This window comes from Peromyscus maniculatus, chromosome 22, assembly GCF_049852395.1.
Source record: "Peromyscus maniculatus bairdii isolate BWxNUB_F1_BW_parent chromosome 22, HU_Pman_BW_mat_3.1, whole genome shotgun sequence".
In the NCBI taxonomy this organism is placed as follows: domain Eukaryota; kingdom Metazoa; phylum Chordata; class Mammalia; order Rodentia; family Cricetidae; genus Peromyscus; species Peromyscus maniculatus.
In genome coordinates this window covers 25,359,703-25,382,294 of record NC_134873.1, presented here as the reverse complement: position 1 = coordinate 25,382,294, position 22,592 = coordinate 25,359,703, and the positions used below count along the sequence as shown (strand labels likewise).

Below are 22,592 nucleotides of genomic sequence, written 5' to 3'. Positions count from 1 at the left end.
AACTTACCGACGTCATCGCCGTTCCTGGCGAACTTACCGACGTCACCACCGTTCCTGGCGAACTTACCGACGTCACCGTTCCTGGAGAACTTACCGACGTCACCGCTCCGTGTGCTGAGTTCTGAATCCTCTTCGACCCCTCACCTGGTGTCCGAAGTTTCTTTCCCGTCCCGGGTTTCGGCACCAGTTGCGGCGCGCTCCTCGGCCAGTGAGGAAGAACGACCACCATGCTAGGATCCTTCTCAGAACACACTTTATTGGAGCGCCTCTTGATTAAGGGAGAGCGGGAGGTGAGGGGCCCCGAGGACTAAACTGCAGCTGCTTATAAAGGGAATCAGGCAAACGTGCCGTACTGTGATTGGGTCCCGCCAGAAGGCAAGCACGGGGAGCCACGGGATAGGCTGAGGACATAAGGCCAATTACCATACTCGTGCATCATAGCCAAATATGGAGTTGTTTACAGCTAGGCTACCAGGAAGCCAGCGCCATCTTAGAATGGCGGCTCCCTACATGTTATCATTTGGCAAGATTTAGGAAATGCTGCTGTTCTGGAGGAGATATGTCACTGGGGGAAAATTTTGAGAATTTACAGCCACACATCATCTCCAGTTCCTACTCTTTGCTTCATGCTGCAGGTTAAGGATGTGAGTTCTTAGCCTCCTGCTTTAGCTGCCATGTCTGACACTTGTTCTCATGCCACTTTCATGATGGACCTGTAGCCCTCTGGAACCAGGAGCCAAATTATATAAATACATTATATAAATACAACAGAATAGAAAGTAATACAAACCTATAAAGTTTTACAACTGAATTAGTTGTTTCCTGTAACTGAAGAGAACTGTAGATGTAACCAACCGTCTTATTAAATAAGAAGCACAGAAACAATGTGAAAGAGAAAGCCGAGAAGTCAGAGCTCAGAGCTAAAATCTCACCCTTCCTCCTGCTGTCCCAGCTTCGCGAAAAGAGACCTACTTCCTGTCGGTTCGTTTTTTTTTAAAGTATGTTGTTCTGCCTTCTCATTGGTTGTAAACCCAAACACATGACTGCCTCGTCACTGTCTGAATGTACAGCCCCCTAGGTCTTAAAGGCATATGTCTCCAATGCTGGCTGTATCCCTGAACACACAGAGATCTTATGGGATTAAAGGCGTGTGCCACCACCGCCGCACTCTTGCTATGGCTCTAATAGCTCTGACCCTGAACACACAGATAACTATGGGATTAAAGGCGTGTGCCACCACCGCCGCACTCTTGCTATGGCTCTAATAGCTCTGACTCCCAGACAACTTTATTTATTAACATACAATCAAAATAATAATTCAGTACAATTAGATTATCACCACAGAGAACCATGAATCCAAAAAGGTTACAATATCGTTTAAGTTCATACTGTAAGTGAGACAGTTCTGGAGGGAAAGTTACCCTGGCTGTCAGAAATCAGGCTATTTCTACAGCTGTGAAAGGAAGGTCTCCTGGACACCTACAGGTGTGAGGAGAAAGAAATCTTGAGTGGGGGGGGGGTGAGTCAGGCTATACCTGAAGCTGTGTTGCCATGTGGGATGGTCTCCACACAGGTTGTGGCAATCCTCCTGTCTCTGAGAGAGAGCCATTACAGCTCTGCTCCCCTCCACTCTGTTACCACTTTGCAATATTCTTCTAATACTTTGCCAGCAGAGGTGTGCATTGCTTCTCTGCTCGGTTCCATTAGGGAGTTTCCCAGCAGAGATGATGGTTTCTTCTCAGCTCTGGCCCAAATTGTTACTTCTCTGCTTCACACAACTAAGGGGAACCCCCTTGCAGAAATGGTGCACTCCCAAAACATTACTTTTGCTCTGCACCCCTTTGGGAGTTTCCCTGCAGAGGGTACTACTGATTCTCTGCCAGGCTCCACTAGGGAGTTTCCCAGTAGAGACTTTGCTCCATGATGGCAAAAGAAGGTCTTCACCCAAAACTCATTCAAGATATTCATTGGGGAGGGGAGAATCCAGGAGAGTGCTGGGAAAGGGCAGCTACCAACTGAACATGCACATGGCTATGGGGCTTCTTAGGGGTGGAGTTTTTCCAGTGAAATGATTTTCAGGGTGGGAATTGGTCTTATTACAACTCTGAGCTTGGACAATCTTAGAGATTGGCTGGATTTCATGTTAGAGATCAGTTGACTTTCCTGCTCAAGGATTGGTTGCTCTCATGCTACTCAAGTGTTTTTCTTTGGCTCTGGCTTCAGCATCAGAGTCTGTGTCTTTGGCTGGCCCTTTTACCCTACACATAGGGCTTCATAAATTCACAAATTCATTTTTCCCATGAGTTTGCAGGTGTAGACAATATTAAAGTTGACATCATAAAGCTTGAAGAGATTGTTGACATTGTCAATTTTTTTTCTACAGAATACTGCTGTAAGTGTGTTGACTAAACATCTAAACAGATACTTTATATTAAGAAGCCATCACTGGGCAAGGGTGGCACTAGTTTTTAATCCCTTTAATCCCTTGGGAGGCAGAGCCAGGCAGATCTCTGTGTTTGCAGGCCAGCCTGGTCTACAGAGTGAGATCCAGTACAGGCACCAAAACTACACAGAGAAACTGTCTTGAAAAACCAACCAACCAACCAAACAAACAAAAAAACAAAAAACCATTAGTATTTTTTCAGGTCCCCAAATACTATTGTACTATACAAAGGCTTTAATAGATTGATTGCACACAAAAAGTTTATTTCTGTATAAAATGCAAATTTTACAACACTGACGACATTTATAAGGTTTTTGCAGTATGATTTTTTCAAATGGTTTCGAAGACTACTAGCATAGACAAAGATTTTACCACATTGATTACATTTATAGGGTTTCTCTCCAGTATGTCTTCTTTTATGTGCTTGGAGACTACTCTGTGTAGTGAAGGCTTTACCACATTGATTACATTCATAGGGTTTCTTTCCAGTATGTGTTCTTCTATGTTTTTGGAGCTTACTCTGTTTAGAGAAGGCTTTGCCACACTGATTACATTCATAGGGTTTCTCTCCAGAATGGGTTCTTTTATAAATTTAAAGACCACCCTGTTATACAAAGGCTTTACCACATATGATTACATTCATATGGTTTCTCCCCAGTATGTGTTCATCTATGTGCTTGGAGATTATTGTGTCTAGAGAAGGCTTTACCACATTGACTACATTCATAGGGTTTCTCTCCAGTATGTTTTATGTGTCTGAGGATTACACTGTTGTATAAAGGTTTTACCACATTGATTACATTCATAGGATTTCTCTCCACTATGGGTTCTCCTGTGTAATTTGAGAACTTTCTCTGCAGAGAATGCTTTACTACATTGATTACAGTTATAGGGTTTCTCACCAGAATGTTTTCTTCTATGTGGCTGGAGACTACTATGCAATGCAAAGGCTTTACCACATTGATTACATTCATAAGGTTTCTCTCCAGTGTGTGACTTTTTTTTTTAAGTAGTAATGGTGTTTGCATGTGTGTGTGTTTGTGTATGTGCACGGTATGTTATGATGGCAACTGGTTCTCTCCTTCCACCATGAGACCCAGGGATTGAATTTAGGCCATTGGGTTTGCATGGTGAACACTTTTATACTGAGCATCTTGTTGACCTTGGCCTTGAACTTTTTTTTTAAAGATTTATTTATTTATTATGTATACAGTATTCTGTCTGCATATACACCTGCAGGTCAGAAGAGGACAACAGATCTCATTATGGATGGTTGTGAGCCACCATGTGGTTGCTGGGAATTGAACTCATGACCTATGGAAGAACAGCCAGTGCTCTTAACCACTGAGCCATCTCTCCAGCCCCCAGTGTGTGACCTTTTATGCAATTGGAAATTATTGGGCAATGCAAAGGCTTTACCACACTGATTACATTCATAGGGTTTCTCTCCAGTATGGGATCTTCTGTGTAATTGGAGACTTTTCTGTGTAGAGAATGCTTTACCACATTGATTACATTCATAAGGTTTCTCTCCAGTATGTGTTCTTTTATGCATTTTAAGATACACTTTTTGTCCAAAGGCTTTACCACACTGATTACATTCATAGGGTTTCTCTCCAGTATGTGTTCTTTTATGTCTTTGAAGAGAACCCTGTTGTGTAAAGGCTTTACCACACAGATTACATTCATAGGGTTTCTCCTCAGTATGTGTACTTTTATGTTTTTGAAGATGACTCTTTTGCCCAAAGGCTTTACCACACTGATTACATTCATAGGGTTTCTCTCCAGTATGTGTTCTTTTATGCATTTGAAGAGAACCCTGTTGTGTAAAGGCTTTACCACACAGATTACATTCATAGGGTTTCTCTCCAGTATGTGTTCTTTTATGAATTTGAAGATAACTCTTTTGTGTAAAGGCTTTACCACACACATTACATTCATAGGGTTTCTCTCCAGTATGGGTTCTTCTATGTAATTGGAGAATTTTCTGTGTAGAGAATGCTTTACCACATTGATTACATTCATAAGGTTTCTCTCCAGTATGTTTTCTCTTATGTTTTTGAAGATGACTCTTTTGCCCAAAGGCTTTACCACACTGATTACATTCATAGTGTTTCTCTTCAGTATGTGTTCTTTTATGTTTTTGAAGAAGATACTTTTGTCCAAAGGCTTTACCACACTGATTACATTCATAGGGTTTCTCTCCAGTATGTGTTCTTTTATGCTTTTGAAGAGAACCCTGTTGTCTAAAGGCTTTACCACACAGATTACATTCGTAGGGTTTCTCTCCAGTATGTGTTCTTCTATGCATTTGAAGAGAACCCTGTTGTGTAAAGGCTTTACCACACTGATTACATTCATAGGGTTTCTCTCCAGTATGCGTCCTTTTATGCATTTTAAGATACTCTTTTTGTCCAAAGGCTTTACCACATTGATTACATTCATAGGGTTTCTCTCCAGTATGTGTTCTTTCATGTCTTTGAAGAAGACGCTTTTGTGCAAAGGCTTTACAACATTCATTACATTCATAGGGTTTCTCTCCAGTATGTGTTTTTGTATGTATTCGCAGATTTCTGTGAGATGCAAAGGCTTTACCACACTGATTACATTCATAGGGTTTCTCTCCAGTATGTGTTCTTCTGTTCCTTTGAAGGTGACTGTCATATGCAAAGACTTTACTATATTGAGTATATACAGAAGGTTCCTCTCCAATATGGCTTCTTTCATATCTGCTAGGAGAATCAGCACATGTAAGAGCTTTAGCACATTCAATACACTATTGAATCTTTACATCTGTAATAATTGATTTTGCAGTTTGTTTCAAATATAAAGAGGAATCACATATTAAAGTTTTATCACAGTGTTTGCACTCATGTGTTCGCCTTCTTGAAGGGTTGTTTGAAGTATCTTTGAAGATACCTATCATGGTAAGATCCCTTCTTACAAGGTTCACATTTACAGAATCTTTTCTCTATATTAATTTTTTTTTATTTATTTCAAGTAAACTGGAAAACCTCAGAGCTTTACAATGATTGTTGCTTCATAAATTTTTCTATAACTGTGAGTCAAACTACATTTGCTAAGTGAAATAGGACAAAGAGAAGTATTTATACAGTCCTAGTACTCATAAAGTGTTTCTGCACTGTGAGTTTGCTCATGTATTAACAATGAACCTAGAAAACTTATATCCCTGAATCAAATTCAACAAGTATACTTAACATGTGCAGTCCTACATATCTTCTAATTGTTCTGAGAGAGAAGTATGTTACATCTTTCCTTATTCCTATGCACATATGTCTTGTATACAGAGTGACATATGATATACCAGTAAAGGAAGAATAACAAATAAAAAGGTTTCCACATTGTAATCATGCAATTCGACTTCCTGTTCCTTACAGACATGTGATGTAAGAATTAAGGTTTCTCCACCACAAGTGCCCCTTTACTTTTGACTCTATCAGCCCCCTCACTAAATTTAGTAGTCGTCACAACAATATATGCATAAAGACTCATTTACCATGGGCTATAAGCTTATTAGGGGGTTGGCAATATACTTATGACCTCTTCAATGTGCATTCCTATTTTAATATGAGTAGTATGAAATAAAAGGATTGGCAGCCTCTCATGGTGCTAGGATTCAAATGGTGATATCTGTTAAGGCATTGTTTCCTTGTCTTCTTTCTTAAAAGACTGCCTTCCAACCGGGCGGTGGTGGCGCATGCCTTTAATCCCAGCACTCGGGAGGCAGAGGCAGGCAGATCTCTGTGAGTTCGAGGCCAGCCTGGGCTACCAAGTGAGTTCCAGGAAAGGCGCAAAGCTATGCAGAGAAACCCTGTCTCAAAAAACCAAACCAAAAAAAAAAAAAAAAAAAAAAAAAGACTGCCTTCCAAGTGAAATTCACCTACCTAAAATTGAGGTATATGGTTTTATGAGAAGTTAATTACCATCAATGCACTTTAAGCTGTGCTTATGTGCACTGTTGCTTTCATTTAAAAATTTCAGGACACATTATAGTTTCTCCAGAGGAATATTTGTATCAGCTTGCACAAGAATATTACCTTTTATGTCTTGTAGAATGTTGATGGTGTTTTTCAATAGTATGGTCTTCCCAACTGTATCCTAAAATATAGTACCAGAAAATGTATGTATATTATTGAAAATTGGACAAAATTTAACTTAATATCTTCAGTGAACCTTAGAACCATGCCTGAATTATTCACCTCATTCCTCTTCTTTCTCAATAAAACTATGGAAGAGCATCAATAACCAAGGAAGAGTTCTCCCCTTAATTTAAATGTGAAGGAAAATTCAGTCTTACCTATAGCAGTGAGGTTACTGTAGGTCTCCAGCATCACATCTTTATATAGAGTCTTCTGAGATGGATCCAGCAAAGTCCACTCTTCCCAATTGAAGTCAACATGTATATCATCATAGGTCACTGTATTCTAAAATATCCCATACATGTGTACAACAGAAAGCATGATATGGACAACATTGTAAGTGTATACATCTTTGACAGTATAGTCATATAATTCTGGTGCTCCCACACTTATTTCATGACATAGACATTATAAAGTAATTTCCAAGTCACTTTAGATGACATATCACCTTGCAAGAGAAATGTCTATTAACAAACATAGAGAGACAAGTCAAAAGATCACCAGTCCAGAGTACACATGAGAGAAATTGTATGAACAATTACTAACTACATAAAAGAAAAATAAGATGGACAAGCTGAGTGTATTGGCTATGACTTTAACCCCAGCACTCAAAGGGCAGAGGCAGGTGTATTTGCCTCTGACTTAAATGCCAGCCTAGTCAATGCAATCTGTTCCAGGACAGGCAGAAATACATGTTAAGATACTCACTCCCATGCTAAAATCAGTCAAACAAACAAAAAAGATAGACAGAATTGCCAGGTGGTGATGACACATGACTTTAATGCCAGAAGTTGTGAGGCAGAGGCAGGTGTATTTCTGTGAGACTGAGTCCATCCTGGTCTACAGAGGGAGATCCAGAATAGCCAGGACTGTCTCACAGAGAAACCCTGAGTCAAAAAAAAAAAAAAAAAAAAACCCAAACAAAAGAACTCAGAAGTTCTTATTAAGTTCCTACAAAGTGTTATGCATTCACTCCAGTTCTGTACTCATCTTCCAGTAACCTGAAGTGTCAAAATTTATGCTGTAAAATCAATAAAATTTTACTGAAAGATGCTGCATGTTTAAACAGTTACAATTGGACAGATAAAAACATTAGCAATATACATTTTGACCATAAATAATCAACAGAGGGTTCAGTAGTAGTGGTAGTAGTAGTAGAAATAGTAGTAGTAATAGTAGTAGTAGTACTGGTCTTGCAGATAGGTGGACTCAATTGCCAGTACTTGCATGGGAGAATCAAAACTCTCTATTACTCCAAATTCAGGGTTTCTCAGAGCAGCTTTTGATCACTATGAGAACCAGGTACCCACATGGTGCATAGACATGTACACAGGTAAAACAATTGTATTCATTTAAAAATTTTAAAACAAATACAACACAAGGAAGAGAGTCCTGTACCTACAATCAAATGACTAAGAAGGCTCAGGCAGTATTGATGTCATAAATATATGCCATCTTGGGAAACAGAATGATACCATCTGCCAAGTTTAAATTCTATATATGGGTGAACTTCAGTACAACAGCATATGTCTGACATGTACAAAAACCAATATTCCAGGCCTATCACCGAATATTATAAAAACAAAACAAACAAACAAACAAAAAACCCAGTAATGTTGATCTACCATTAATCCTAGCACTAGGGAGCTACAGTCAGGGGGATCTCTGAGTTCGAGGCCAGCCTGTTGATCAGAACTATTTTCAGAATAGCCAGGGCTAGAAAGACAAACCTTGTCTTCAAAACAAACAAAGGAACAACAACAACAACAAAGAAAACATATTAAAACAGCAGTAACCAAACTGACTCAGCACTGAACAGCAATGGCTTCTACTGTATCTTATGTAATTTAGGGGTAGAGACTATTGTGGTGGTAAAGGCATGACAGCACAAGAGGGAAGCAGGCTGATTAGATTCAATCACAACACAGTAGATACAAAGAACAGGCAACGGGTTGAGGCTATCCCATCCCCAATGAGAAATTTCATCCAGAAAGGCTCTTCTTTCTAAAGGTGTCACAAGCAATCAAAAGAAAATAACCAAGGAGATGCGCATGTTCAAATATATCATCCTATCTGGGAAGTTTTCATTCAACCAACTACAATGTGACCCAGTCACATTAGACAGGGTCTAATGTCACTATAGACTCATAGTCATCCATGAAGAAAAGGCATTTAGTCACTTCAATGATCCTCATTGTCTGCAACAGACCCTGAGCTCGTCTATGTCCAAAGTCTCTTCTGACAAGGAAGACAATCTCTTGACAGTGACACATAAAATCAGAAAGCAAGTCATATCTTTCCAACATACAATGGCACATTCACATTCCAAAACAGAAATGGAGACATACTGAGGGAAGATTGGACCAAGACAAGAATGAAGCACAGCAGAACAAACATCACATCCTGTAGTTCTGTCTCAGATGCATGGAACTTCAGGTTCAAAGGGCTTGGATGGCCCTATCCCTGCAACTTCTTATACATCTCTCTTTAGTTACTTCCATTCACTATATGCAGATAGATCTCCATGGAAGATGTCTCATAGCTTAGGTATCTCAACATCTTGTGGTCTCAAAATGAAAACCAGGCTGTTGAGAAATATTATGCTAAGATGTGTTATATTTGTTTATGCTGTGGAACATTTGTTTTAATGATGCAACAATGTCTTGCATTATTTATGTTGCCTTTCTTTAACTCTGTGAATTTGCAATACTTTGCCTGTCTAAAAACCCGAACTGGTTTAATAAAGAGCTGAATGGCCAATAGCTTGGCAGGAAAGAATAGGCTGGGCTGGCAAGCAGAGAGAATAAATGGGAACAGAAATCTGGGAGGAAAAAAGAAGGAGGAACAAGAAAAGAAGAGGATACCAGGTGCCAGCCACCCAGCTACTCAGCAAGCCAGGCAGTAAGTGGTAAAGAAAGGTATACAGAATAGACAAAGATAAAAGGCCAGAGGCAAAAGGTAGATGGGATAATGTAAGTTAAGCAACACTGGCTAGAAACAAGCCAAGCTAAGACAGGGTATTTATAAAGAAACAATAAGCCTCCATCTGAGTAATTTATTTGAAAGCTAGGTGGCTGGCCCACAAAAGAGTGGAAAAACAAAAACAAAAACAAAAAACCAACACCAGGTTCATCCTCACAGCTTCATGCAATGACCTCTCAAAGTCTCTTAACTAGGTTTCTAACTCTGCTAAACATTGATGCCTGCAACAATGCTGAACTGTAACCAGGAAGACTAAGAATCCATGACCTTAATTTTTGATTCTTTCTTGTTTCCAGGACTAGCACATGATAAGTGATTCTGTAAAATTTGACTTCTTAATTGGGATGGACACTAACACACTTGGACCAGAGGTGCAGCAGGTTTTGTATGAAGTTGCTTCCTGGGACTAGAAATCACTTTGTTTACTCCTTCCATAATTAAAGGTTGAGCTGGATGTGGTCTTATCCTTAGGCTACCTTACTAGGATTCCATTCCAGAGCAAGGGCCTTTTCTATAAAGGTGATAAACTCCTTGAAAATTCCTGACTGTTTCAGCACTTGACTGCTATCTGGAACTACCATTTCATTTTCATTTCTTTCTTTTTTTTTTCAGAGCTGAGGACCGAACCCAGGGCCTTGCGCTTGCTAGGCAAGTGCTCTACCACTGAGTGAAATACTCAACCCCATTTCATTTATTTCTTCCCAACTCCTCGGTTGTTGTTTTTTTTAACTGTAGGTCTGAATGAGTCACCAGTAATAACCAACCAACCAAGATTCAATGTTCCATTTAAGAAATTATCTCATTATTTTGCAATTCAGCCACACTTAATTTCTAGGGCATAGGCAGAATAAGAAAGATATTGGAGCCAAAATACCACACCAATGATGTCTACCTTAATTTTTCATTCAGTCTATTTCTGACTGAAATCCTGTGATCTCAACCTCCACTTTCTGCCATTACTCTCAACATGTTCATCTTCCTGGTCCCACAAAAACAGACAATTAAGTTCTGTGTACAACTTTCTATGGCTTTTGCTACCTAAAGTCCTGATATCTTCCACATTCCTCCAAAGGACAACATCTCAGGTTCTATCTAGCAACAACATCATGTTTCCTGTTCCATTTTCTTATTCTAACATGCTTGTATGCTGCTGGGATTATATCTTCTAACAAAAAGAATCTCAGGCAATAAATGGGTTTATTTTGCTGATTCTGTCAGATCACACACCACCATTTTGGGAGCTTAGGATGGAAACTCAAGCTAACAATTGAAGGCAAAACCCATGGGCAAAGATTGTTTCCTGGCTTTTTCTCTTGCCCAGTTACTGTCTCATGCTCAGATAGCTTCCCTCTTCAGCTTAGGCCCACTTTCTTAGGGATAATTCCACCCTCAGTGAAGAAGCCTTCCCACATCAATCATTAATCAGCACAGACTCTCACAGACACAGCACTTTCTGGCTTTTATGAATAATCAACTATGGAAATAGTTCAGCAACTGTCCTTGTGGAAAGATAGAGGAACATCATTTAGGTACATGTCCAAGAGGGCTATAGCTAGGTCTTAAGGGAGGTTGACTCCCAATAATCTGAGGATTGCATATTGATTTCCACAGCTGCAACAGCAATGAATCCCCTTGCTCCATGTCCTGGCCAGCATTAGCTGTCACTTGTGTTATTGGACTTAATCATTCCCACAGGTATAAAGTGAAATCCCAAGGTAGGTTTGATATGCATTTGCCTAATGGCAAAGGATGTTGAACATTACTTCAAGTGTTTCTCAGCGACTTTAGATTCCCCTACTGAGAATTCTATTTAGAGGTGTATCCCATTTTAATTGGACTGTTTGGTTTGTTGTTGTCTAGTTTCTTGAGTTCTTTATTATCCTGAGTGAGGCAACCCAGAAGCACATAGACAAACACAGTACATACTCACTTATAAGTGGATATTATACTTAAGTGAAACACAGTCACAGTCATCACAGTTACTCATAGTACATACAATCCAGAGATGCTGAGAGGCCCAGTATCAAGAACAGTAATAGGGGTAATGCATGGCTCTCCCTGGGAAGAGGAAATGGAATAGATGTTGTGGCTGCACCAGAGACAGCTGGGGATGGTAAGAGGAAGGATGGGGTGTGTGAGGAAGGAAAGAGGGAGAGAAGTCAGGCAGAGATGACTGGAACAGCAAAGCTTTTAGTAGTGGCCATGGAAACAGTGCAGAGAAAACTTCCTGGAACCTAGAAAGGTGACCGTAATGAGGACTCCCAGCTATCAAGAATAGGAGGCTGAAGCAGCCATCTTCTGTAACCACATAAAGATCCCAATGGAGGGCCTGTGACACCAAGCAAACCACAAACCTTTGATCCACACTTGTCCTGCCTGGAAGATATGGTGGCTCAAGCTTCTGTAGTGGCCAACCAATGACTGGTCTAACTTTAAGCCCGAGCTGTGAGAGGAAGCCCATGCTAACACTGCCTGGAAGGCCAGAAAGGGGAACTGAGATGCTCAGAACTAGGAGAGAACCAAATAGAACTCTCCAAGGGAGAAAAAGTGAGATGATTTGTAACTATATTCTGCTATAATCATATATTGGTGCCTAGCCCAACTGTCATCAGAGAGGCTTCTTCTGTCACCTAATGGGAACACATGCAAAGATCCCCTACCCATATATTAGCTTGAGCTCTAGGAATCCTGTGGGAGGAGAGGGTGAGGATTGTAGGAGCCAGAGAGGTTCAGGAAACCAGGAAAATATGGCCCACAGATTCAACTAAGCAGGGCCCATAGGGGTTCAGAGAAATGAATGTGGAAATCATGGAGCCTGCAAGGCTCTCCACCCAGTCCTCTACATACATACTATGGCTGTTTAACTTGGGGTGTTTGAAGGACTCCTAACAGTTGGAGTCATGGTGTCTCAGACTCTTTGCCTGCTCTTGGGGTCTTTTCCTCCTGTTGGGTTACCTTGTCCAGCATTGATATGAGGGTTTGTGACTAGTCTTATGACAGTTTATTATGGTGTATTTGTTTGCTATCCCTGGGAGGCCTGTCCTTTTTTGAAGAGAAACAGTAGCAGTGCATCTAAGAGAATGGGGACTTGGGGTGGTGTGGGCAGAGAGCTGGAAGGAGTGGAGGAAGGTGACACTGCAGTCAGGATGTATTGTATGAGATAAGAATAATACAAAGAAAAAAGAATAAATGAAATTCATTTAGTCTAACTGCAATAATCCTCATAATCTGTAACAGCCCAAACAGAGCAAATATCCAAAGACTTTTCTGACACTCAAGATAATCTCTTGACTCTCACATCTTGTAAAATCAAGAAAAAAATTAAGCATTTCCAACATACAATGAAACAGGATATATTCTCATTAAGAAAAAGAACACAGCCAATGTTCCAGCCCCCATCACAGGCCGGCAACCCCTGCTAATGTGCCTGTCAAACATTCAGAAGAACAGGTAGGCAGGGCACTGATCCATGAAACTTCCACACTTTCTAACATTTGCACAGACAACAACCCCAACAACCCTATAGCTGCCAGGCCCAAATCCATGTCTTCACTCCCAAATTGGATGGCTATCTGCTGCGAAAGTGCAGACCACACTAGCTGGAAGATTATGTAGGTAAACTGAGGTGGTTTCCCTGATAGACCAAAGACCATGCCAGTAATCAGAACTCCACATAGGACCTCACCTATGCACCTCTTCCATTCTTTTCACAACCCCAACACCATCCCCAATCCCACTTCCTTCCTCATCTCTGTGATGTAGCCTCCAACTTAGATGGAGACCCCTTGCTCAAACAAAGGACTCACCATCTGCCAGAAGTCCATGTATGCCACCTGTCCACAGACCTCCCTCACTCACTCTCTCAGTGTCCCCTCAACACAATCCCCAAGCTCCCTCCCCTCTTCTCTTGTTTCAGGCCAGAACTTGTACAGATACCACATGCTGGAATAAAGGCCACACCAACTACCAGATTTCCATCCCCCAACTTGGGGTGAGAACCCATGTTCAACCATAGGACATACAGACCAGAAGAACAGAGCAAATAGAGCCCACAGAATCACCTAAGCAGGTTTCATAGGGGCTCACAGAAACTCACCCAGCAAAATTGGAACCTGCTTCACCACAGGGCTACCATGTGAAAGCACCTAGTGCTGTTTTTCTCTAAGAAACTGACTACATTTCTTTCTGCACCACATGTTTCTTTTCCACGGTAGACCTGAATGAGTCATCAGTAATAAACACCAAACAGAATCAATACTTTGTCTAAAAGATCAGCCAATTACGTTTTAATTCTGCCTTACTCATTTTTTCAGGGAATGGAGAAAATAGAAATTATTCGGGGACAAAACACTACAAATGCCCTCTAGCTACATTTTTCCTGGAGTCTATTTCCCACTGAAATACTATGATGCTAAGCTCCTCTGTCTGCATTACTCTCAACACTTCCATATTCCTAGTCCCACAAGAAGAGCTGATTAAGTTCTGTGTACAGCTTTCTATGGCTTTGCCATCTAAAGTCATAATATCTTTCACATTCTTCCAAAGACAACATATCCACATTCTACACAGCAACACAATCACTTTTGGTACCACGTGTTGTTCTAACTTTCTTGTTTCTCGCTGTGATTAAATTCTCTAACCAAAAGGATCTCAGATAATGAACAGGTTTAATTGGCTGATATTTGCAGATCACAACCTACAATTGTGGGAGTTTAGAATAGAAACTCAAGCTAGGAACTGAAGACAAAACCACAGGGAGACACTGTTTCCTGGCTTTCTTTCTTCCCTGGTCTTATCCATCTCAGGCCCACTTGCTTTGGGTATTACAACCTCAATGGAAGAGCCTTCCACTCTAATCATCAGACAATTCAATTTTATTGTATTATATACAATCACAAACAGTAACTAGTGATTCTGATCAGGGCATAGCCTCTATTGATATTCCCTCAGATGAGTGTCAGCTACATCATGTTGAGAGCTGAAGCTAAATAAGACAAAGAGACAATATGAGAAGATTTTAAAAATACAAAACCATTATATAAACCACATCAATCACTTAAGCATCAAAAACACAAACATGAAGATCGTAACAAATGGAAAATATAAATATGTCAAAAAATGAGTAGAAGCAAGCCTCTAAGATCAAGAAGAGAAAAGTAAAACTATCTCTCCAAAGAAAGTTCCCAAACCAAACAAAAACTCAAGGAACTGATAACATAAGTAATTTTCTCAATACAAAATTGGTGAAGGTCCATCATTTCCCAGAAAATGAACAATGGATATAATTAGTTTACAGTTAATAAAATCAACAACATGGATGGGGTACCACTGACAAAAGAAGACACAGAGACAGACCAACAAATATACACTGTAGTCCCTTAAACAACAACAAGATTCTAATCAAAACCAAAATCCAAAAAAAATCACTGGCCATCACTCATGCTGTACACACTCTGGTTCTCTTCTTTACCAATAACAGAAAAGGAGTTGGGTAAGGAGGATGTTCTACAAAAATTGGAGAGATTCACTTGAAGCCTTCTGATGTTTTAACTTTATAGAAAATGGTTTGACTAATAAAAGGATCTCATTCTCTTATACTAAAAAGAAGGAAGTCTGTTAGGATCACTTAGACACCATTTTGTTTCCTATGATTGCCTATAAGTCTGCATCAGAGTGAGGAAATGAAAAGTTTTTAAAACAAAATGTAAGATAAGAGATTTTTATATACTCAGTGTATGATTTGTATTATATAGCTAAGACAACTTTTTTTTGTTCTAATTGCTTTTTAAGTCCCAGCACTTTTGAAAATAGGTTTATCGTTTTTTGGTTTGTTTTTTTTTTGCATGTTTATGCATGACAGAGAATGTCTTCCATATGTATACAGTTGACACACAAAAAAAGAGGCTGTTATTTCCCTTGGATATGAAACAGTAGATAGTTATGAGCCTCCCAACTTTAGTATTGTTATCTGAACTCAGGTCATCCCACAAAAGAATATGTGCTGAGCCACCAGCCAAGACCCATATTACCTTTTATCCAATAAACTAAAGATCTGTCACAAATTAACAACAACAAGAGCAACAAAACCTAACTAAAAAAACAAGTAGAGAAATAATCCTTGGGAACATGATGCATCAAAATTAATATCTTGTGTATGGAAAATCTGTAGAACAAATAGAATCCAATGACACTATCCAACAATTTATAACAGGAAAGCTGATTCCAAAACTACATGCAAAGTAGAAACACTCAGAATGTTCAATGGAATTATTTAAAAAAAATAGTAAACAGATTGATATAATATGATTTCTATACTTACTACAAAGATACAACAATCAAAAATGGGTACAATATTTGTGAAAGAATAAAGGGGATGGAGAGAAAAGGCCAACAATAAAGATAGGAAACTTTTACTTTAAAAAAAAGGAAACTTAGCCAGGAAAAGTGTGATCTTGACAAATGTTACTCATCTTCCTATGATTCAATGTATATAGAAATTAAATAAATGCAGACTTCACAGATTTCAGAAAATTAACTCAAAGTGACCCTTATACTGTTGTTTCTGACCCTCCAGCTACTGATGGTTCATCCAAAGACAGAAGCCCCATGCTCTAGAGCTATCTCTGCAAATGGAAATGATCTCCTGCTATGGCTCTGCAGCCCCTTACGCCTTCTTATGGTTTCAGGTAAACCCAGACCCACTGATGCCAAATCCCAAACAACAATGAAGAATAATTTATAATCTCCTTGCTGCCACATTCACCATGGCACAAGATATGGATTCTACCCTATCTACCTGCCCAACAACATGCACACCTCAGAAATCTCTGCTCCTCAGAAACTCCTTTAGTCTCTTAGAACTTTAGTGAATCACAACATTGTGGCTGATGGTAGCAGAAAGGGAGAAGCATTCTAAACATGTATTAATGAAAGATGATCCACATCACCATCTTTCTACCAGTTTCTAAACCATATGTAAAATTTATAACACAAACCTGAAGAGGAATGCCATATTCAGAACTTCTTAAAACCAGACATCAGTTTCCAATCTGTCTTCCCACTGAACACCAAAAGCAGTGCCCTTGTGTGCACACTAGACAGTGATATTACCAGCATTATATCCTTCGATGCCAGGGCTGGAGACTCCCCCTCCCCAGGAAGTTCAGACACAGGAAGGCTCAGAGGACAAAGGCCACTACCCAGGACACCACATGGACCAGCAGAGCCACAGTCTTGCTCATGGTCCATCCAAATTCCAGCAGAAATGGCAGCACAGCAGACCTGCTGTGAATACCCCACACTCACCATGGCATGGCTTGTGGTCTTCCTTACAACTCCCCACAGAGGATGCAGAGGAGAATCCCAAAAAGTATCTCAAAGCTCCTGTTGCTGGTACTCCTGATTGATAAGCCACTCCAGAGTTCTTCATTGGCTAGGACCACCCAGCTGGGCCTCAGAATATTAACAGCTTCTCTACTGGGGATTCTTAGATCAAATGACTCAGACAGCACAGTCTCTGCCCTTCCAGCCCAGCAGCCAGGGCCCTACTCTAGAAGGTTTGTATTCTAGTAGACATTCTTCCACTTTCCAGAGCACCTCCAAAAACATGTTAAGTTGACTAAAGTGATCTTTCGACACACAGCTCCCTGCTCCCAATGATCTGTGAAGATGCAGCCACAGAGCAAAGTTATTAGGAGGCCTGCCGCTGGGTTCAAGGACCACATGGGACCTCACAGGACAGAGAATCTAGCTGCATGTTTCCACCCAGACCTGGGGAGGAGCCGCCATACAGGCTCCTGCTGAGAGAACCCCATCCTAGTGACCCTACAGCCCCAAGAGCTGAGGAAACGGATATCTTGAAATAACCAGAACTGAGTCAGTTCCCCATTCCCAGACAGGGTGAAGTCAGAAGTTTTAAAATACAAAGTCAGGCTGTCTGGTGGTAACTAACCAGGAGACGCCCCCTCCATGGAGATAACATGACCAGACTTCAGAGATGGGCCATAACACTCCTGACAGAGCAAACAGACAATCTAGATAGAATAAGATAAAGTCCAGGCTCTGGAAAACAGGGCCAGCTAATGACGGACCAGTGCTCACCCCCTCCTCTCTAAAGAATTTTGTGATTTTTGCCTTTAACAGCTAACCTCCCCCCAAAAAGACGAACTCTCCTCATAAGAGAGTCCCCTGCTAGCTGGTACTGAGCCAAAAAGTAAACCTTGCTGTTGCTTTCGGGACATCCTCAGTCACCAGTCCCTTTGGGGGTCCTAAACTGGGCAAAACACCGCAACCTCGCTATCTGGAGACAGCAGACCCTCGCTCACCTGGTCACGGTTTCCCATGCTCTCCTCTCAGCTCCCCACAGCAGCAGCACTCACAGCACAGCACCCAAGACCTCTCCCGCCAGCTCCTCTTCAATGCAAAGCCTGAAGCCGGAACCCGGAAGCGCCCTGCACAACTTATGACTGGCAGGTCGCCTGGAGGGCCTGATTGGCTACTGAGTTCTGAGTGAAAAAAGCACCTCCCAGAGGGTTACCCTGTGCTTAAAGACACAGTACTGTGGTTCCTGACCCTCCCTTCCAACTCAGACATATACCTTTTCTAAATCAGCAGACACATGCATTTCAACAGCACTTGCCCCTGGCTCTAATAGCAGACCCTGCTATCTTCCTACTCTCCACAGGCACTTCCCCTTCTTCCTCCTGGACACAATGTAGCTAGCTAGATTGTACAGCCCTCTACACTATATACATGGAGTGATTCGTATCACATGGTGGAAGGGTGCCTGGAATATTAACAATTAAAGAGGGATTTAAGGTTGGGCGGTGGAGGTGCATGCCTGTAATCCCAGCACTCTGGAGGCAGAGACAGGTGGATCTATGTGAGTTCGAGGTCAGTCCTGGTCTACAAAGATAGTCCAGGACAGGATCCAAAGATACAGAGAAACCCTTTTACCATGAAACCAAATTACCATGCCACCTGAACAGCCCATCATTAGCTAGGTATTATCAGACCCTCCAAGTCATAACGTAGGCCATAGACATCAGCAACTGTTATCAAATAGTTGTGGTATATAAGAGATCAGGTCAAAGCTGGTCCAGAAGAAACAAGCAAGCTACATGAAAGAGCTGCTGGAATGCATGTCTGTTGGTGTCCCATTAGTCAGGTCCCTCCTCCCATGTTCCTGGGACCAGTCCTAGTGCAGAGGCTGGGCACCTGCAGCGTTTTCATGGGTCACCTGTTCAGCCTGCTGAGGACCAATGCTAAGGGGCAGAAGACCAGGCAGCTAGATCTCACATCTGGATGCCCTGCTGACTGACTGGCCAATGTGAGCAGAGGCTGGGCGATAGATCTGCTCTTCATGCCAGATCACCTTGTCATGTCAAGCAGACTGTGTGCAACAGTAATGCCCTGGCAGGTATACACACTTGGCCACTTGGTAACCTGCACTGTGACGGAGACCTGGTGGGCAATAGAGGATATAGGAGAAGGATTCCCCTGGGCTAGACCAGAACCCTGTGCATGTGGACTCGGCTGTGTTCTTGTTGATTTTCTCTGATTGTTCCTCCTACTATATGACCTTTCTGAGAATGCTCAATTGGTTGCTGGACCAGATCTTCCAGGACAACTTCTCTGAGGATGAGAAAGTGTTGCTAGCTATAGAATACCTACAACAGGTGTCCCAGTTCATCCCCATCACCCCAAAGATGAGGCTGCAGATCCCCCACTCCTGGACTCCCAGCTCCTTACCTCAGGGCCCTTCCATCAGCATTCTAGAACTGTCCATTTGAGACCTTCAAATTCTTATCTCTGCAGGAGGCAGCTGGGATGACTAGAAGATGAATCCAGATCCCTGGGTCACAGGCTGGGGCTCACTGCTGCTCCATGGGAGCCTGGGAAGGCTGGGGTCCTCCTGGGCTGCCCTTGCCTCCTGGGATGGTGAGGTAGAGAGTCTAGATGTTTTCTAGGGCAGGTGTGACCACACCTATCTGCCGTGACCCTTTGGAGAGAGCCTACTAGTCTCTGCCAATCAGGAATCTGAGCCCAGTAAAGGCCAACTCCAAGGCAGCCCCTGTGAGTCTGTAGTGGCCTGCTTACAGTGGGAAACTGTACTGGGCATGACCCATTAGGGTTTTTCCTAGTCAGAACCAGGAACATGTTCTGTGTCACTGGGGCTTTGGACTCTTCAGGAAAAGCTTTACATACTTTGGCCTTAGTATACTACCTGCTCTGTAGATCCCTGCTGTACATCTATGGCTGGCTAACGGGTGGAGCCTTAGGCAAGAGCTAAGCTGTGTGGCTAAGCTGTTGGACCCTTGCAAACCTGAAGCTCCATGCCAGGAGGGGAACTTGCAAGCCATGATTCCTCTGTTATGGGTACAGGGCTTAATATGTTGCTCATGTCTCAATCTGTCAACTGTCTGCTCCTCTCCCTCTCTCTGGTTTCCATTCCTCACTCCACATCAACCTGAACACTCAGCTTCTTTTTTTTTTTTTCCAGGAAAGCACTTTTGGCATTATGTTGTACAATAGTTCATTTTATTATTGCAAAATCTTCCAGAAGAATGAAGGAAACATTCTTGGCTTGGCCATTCATGTGCAAACTAGGCACAGAGGCGTAAGTGGGTATAGCACCTGGGAGGCTGAGGCAGGAAGTTCATGAGTTTGAAGCCCAGGGGTGGCAGCTGAGGACTGTCTAAGAGCCACTGGTTAGTGTGGCTGCATCAGCCTCTCCTGGTGAGTTGGATATGCTGTGGACACTGAAGCCAAAAAAGGCCAGCATACTCTTGTTCAGTTCTTGCCCTGTGCAAACATCAATTGGCTACATGTGAGTAGGGGCCCCCAAACAGCTTGACCACACAGTTGCCATGACAGGTTTAGGGGCCTAGACACAGCTTCTGTTACTGGCTCAATGGCAGGCAACACCTAGATCCAAGAAAAGCTTTAAACTGACACCACCCAGGGATTCAGCCAGGGATGAGGAAATACCTAACATAGCTAACATTCCAACCATTAGATAAGGTGACCAGATTTCCTAGAGACTAGCACACACCTATTTCCCCTCCTTACCAAGATACCCCTAGAAAACTGTCAGCCAGTCAAGGTCTTGAACCCTAGAAATCACCTCACCCCAACCTCTGTTATGATAAAACCCCCATGCCACCTGGGCTCAGGGCTCTCTGCTCACTGCTTGGGAACATCTTTGCAGTGTAACTCTCCTATCTGTCTAAGTAGCTAGACTTCTACAAGTTGCCTGTCTCTGTTTAGATTGTTCAAAGTTCAACCTGAAGCACTAAATAAATAAAAACTAAATAAATCTTTAATTTTTAAAGAAAAACTAGCAAGAGTAAAGTACATAGATCTTAACTATATACAAATCTAAACATTTGAGATTTTTTGGTAAATATAAACACCCTTGTTTTTAATATTATCACTTAAATAAAAATATAAAACATTTTTGTGACTTCAGAAACTTCTCTTGTCCTATCTTGTCCTCTTCCAGTCTGTTCACCACACCCCAGCTTGGCTTTGTCTAAAAGGCAGGTGCTGAGAGACACACAAATACTAGAGACCCAGGTGCCCAAGCTCCAGTCATTGGGAAGGGGAACTCTCTATTATTACCACTTGTCCAGAAAGAAAACTTGCTTGCAGGGGTTAAAACTCTTGTTATGTATGGCCAATTCCAGGTCTCTGGTCACCTTCAGTACACAGCAAGAACAGACATCTGTGAACTACTCCAAACATTGGACAACGACCACACGCTGACCAACACACACGCTGACCACACAGAATTTAGTCACACTGACCATCTCATTCTTCTATTAGAACTTATTCTTGGCTGTGCCAGCCTCTTCCTCTGACACAAATGATGCCTGGCCAGTGGCTGTCTCCATCCTAAAGCCAACGGAATCTACACATTTCCTTTAAAGAGGCAATAACTTGAAGTCTGTTCCAGCATTTTTTTTTTTTTTTTTTTTTTTTTTTTTTTTTTGGTTTTTCGAGACAGGGTTTCTTTGTGTAGCTTTGCGCCTTTCCTGGAACTCACTTGGTAGCCCAGGCTGGCCTCGAACTCACAGAGATCCGCCTGCCTCTGCCTCCCGAGTGCTGGGATTAAAGGCGTGCGCCACCACCACCCGGCATGTTCCAGCATTTTTGATGGACTTTTCTTTTGTGCATTATATCCATTTCTGTGCCTATTCTTCTAGGACACAGATGGAGGTAGGCTCTGCAGTGGGTGCCCTCTGTGAAGAGCCTTGGTGAGCCAGGCACTGAGATGGCCCTGAAGACTTTGTACTTTGCAGGAGTAGCCTCCATGATCATCACTGTGGATGTACCTCTGGTCAAAGACATCCACACTTCCAAGGCCATCAGGTAGCTTCTCTCTGACTTGTTTCTAGAGGTCCAATGGTGCTCATGAATGTCTATGATATGTTACCTTGGCAATATGTAGTGTTCAGGGGGCAGATTTCCTGTGTTGATCAGTGTTTGCATTTTTAGAAAGCTGTTAAAGTCAAACTGAATATAAGAAAAGGGAAATGTATGTTTTGGTTTTGGGGGGAGGGGCTACAATAACACGAAACAGAAAATACTAAATGGGCTAGCAATATTGAGCAGTAACTGATTCATAGACATTTCACCCCTTACTGTCATTACTCCATGCCCAAATAGCCCTGAATCCTATTTCTCCTGCTTGGTTGGTGGCCATGCTCTGTAAGCACCTAGTGATTTAGTCAGGTTTCCAAGAGACCTATGATTAGAAAAACTAGAGATACAACAAATTGCTTTAGGGGTAACTGTGGTGGTATTCTAATTGTACTGAAATGTGATTTTGATTGTATATTAATAAATAAAGTTGCCCGGGGGTCAGAGCTATTAGAGCCATAGACAGAGTGTGGCGGTGGTGGCACATGCCTTTAATCCCATAGATCTCTGTGTGTTCAGGGATACAGCCAGCATTGGAGACATATGCCTTTAAGACCTAGGGGGCTGTACATTCAGACAGTGAC

General features: G+C 41.8%; 1 protein-coding gene and 1 pseudogene across 5 annotated transcripts in view; both read right to left on the bottom strand.

The window, feature by feature from the left end:
* The window catches only part of LOC143270166 (zinc finger protein 120-like), a 78,845-nt gene that overhangs the window by 21,455 nt on the left and 34,798 nt on the right, over window positions 1-22,592 (bottom strand). The window contains exons 1-4 of one of the 4 annotated variants that reach the window (XM_076559031.1): window positions 17,910-18,036; window positions 6,762-6,888; window positions 6,502-6,562; window positions 237-5,175 (exon numbers count right to left, since the gene is read on the bottom strand). In XM_076559031.1, the coding sequence (XP_076415146.1) occupies window positions 3,684-5,175; window positions 6,502-6,562; window positions 6,762-6,888; window positions 17,910-17,927 (1,698 nt within the window). In that variant the 5' untranslated portion in view covers window positions 17,928-18,036 and the 3' untranslated portion in view covers window positions 237-3,683. Of the gene's footprint in view, window positions 1-236; window positions 5,176-6,501; window positions 6,563-6,761; window positions 16,969-17,909; window positions 18,037-22,592 lie in introns of those variants that run through there. The other 3 variants (XM_076559032.1, XM_076559034.1, XM_076559033.1) reach the window with 3 other exon arrangements.
* On the bottom strand, window positions 237-3,445 carry LOC121826291 (uncharacterized; annotated as a pseudogene). The gene has a single exon (XR_013047437.1). The product of XR_013047437.1 is annotated as an uncharacterized LOC121826291 (transcript).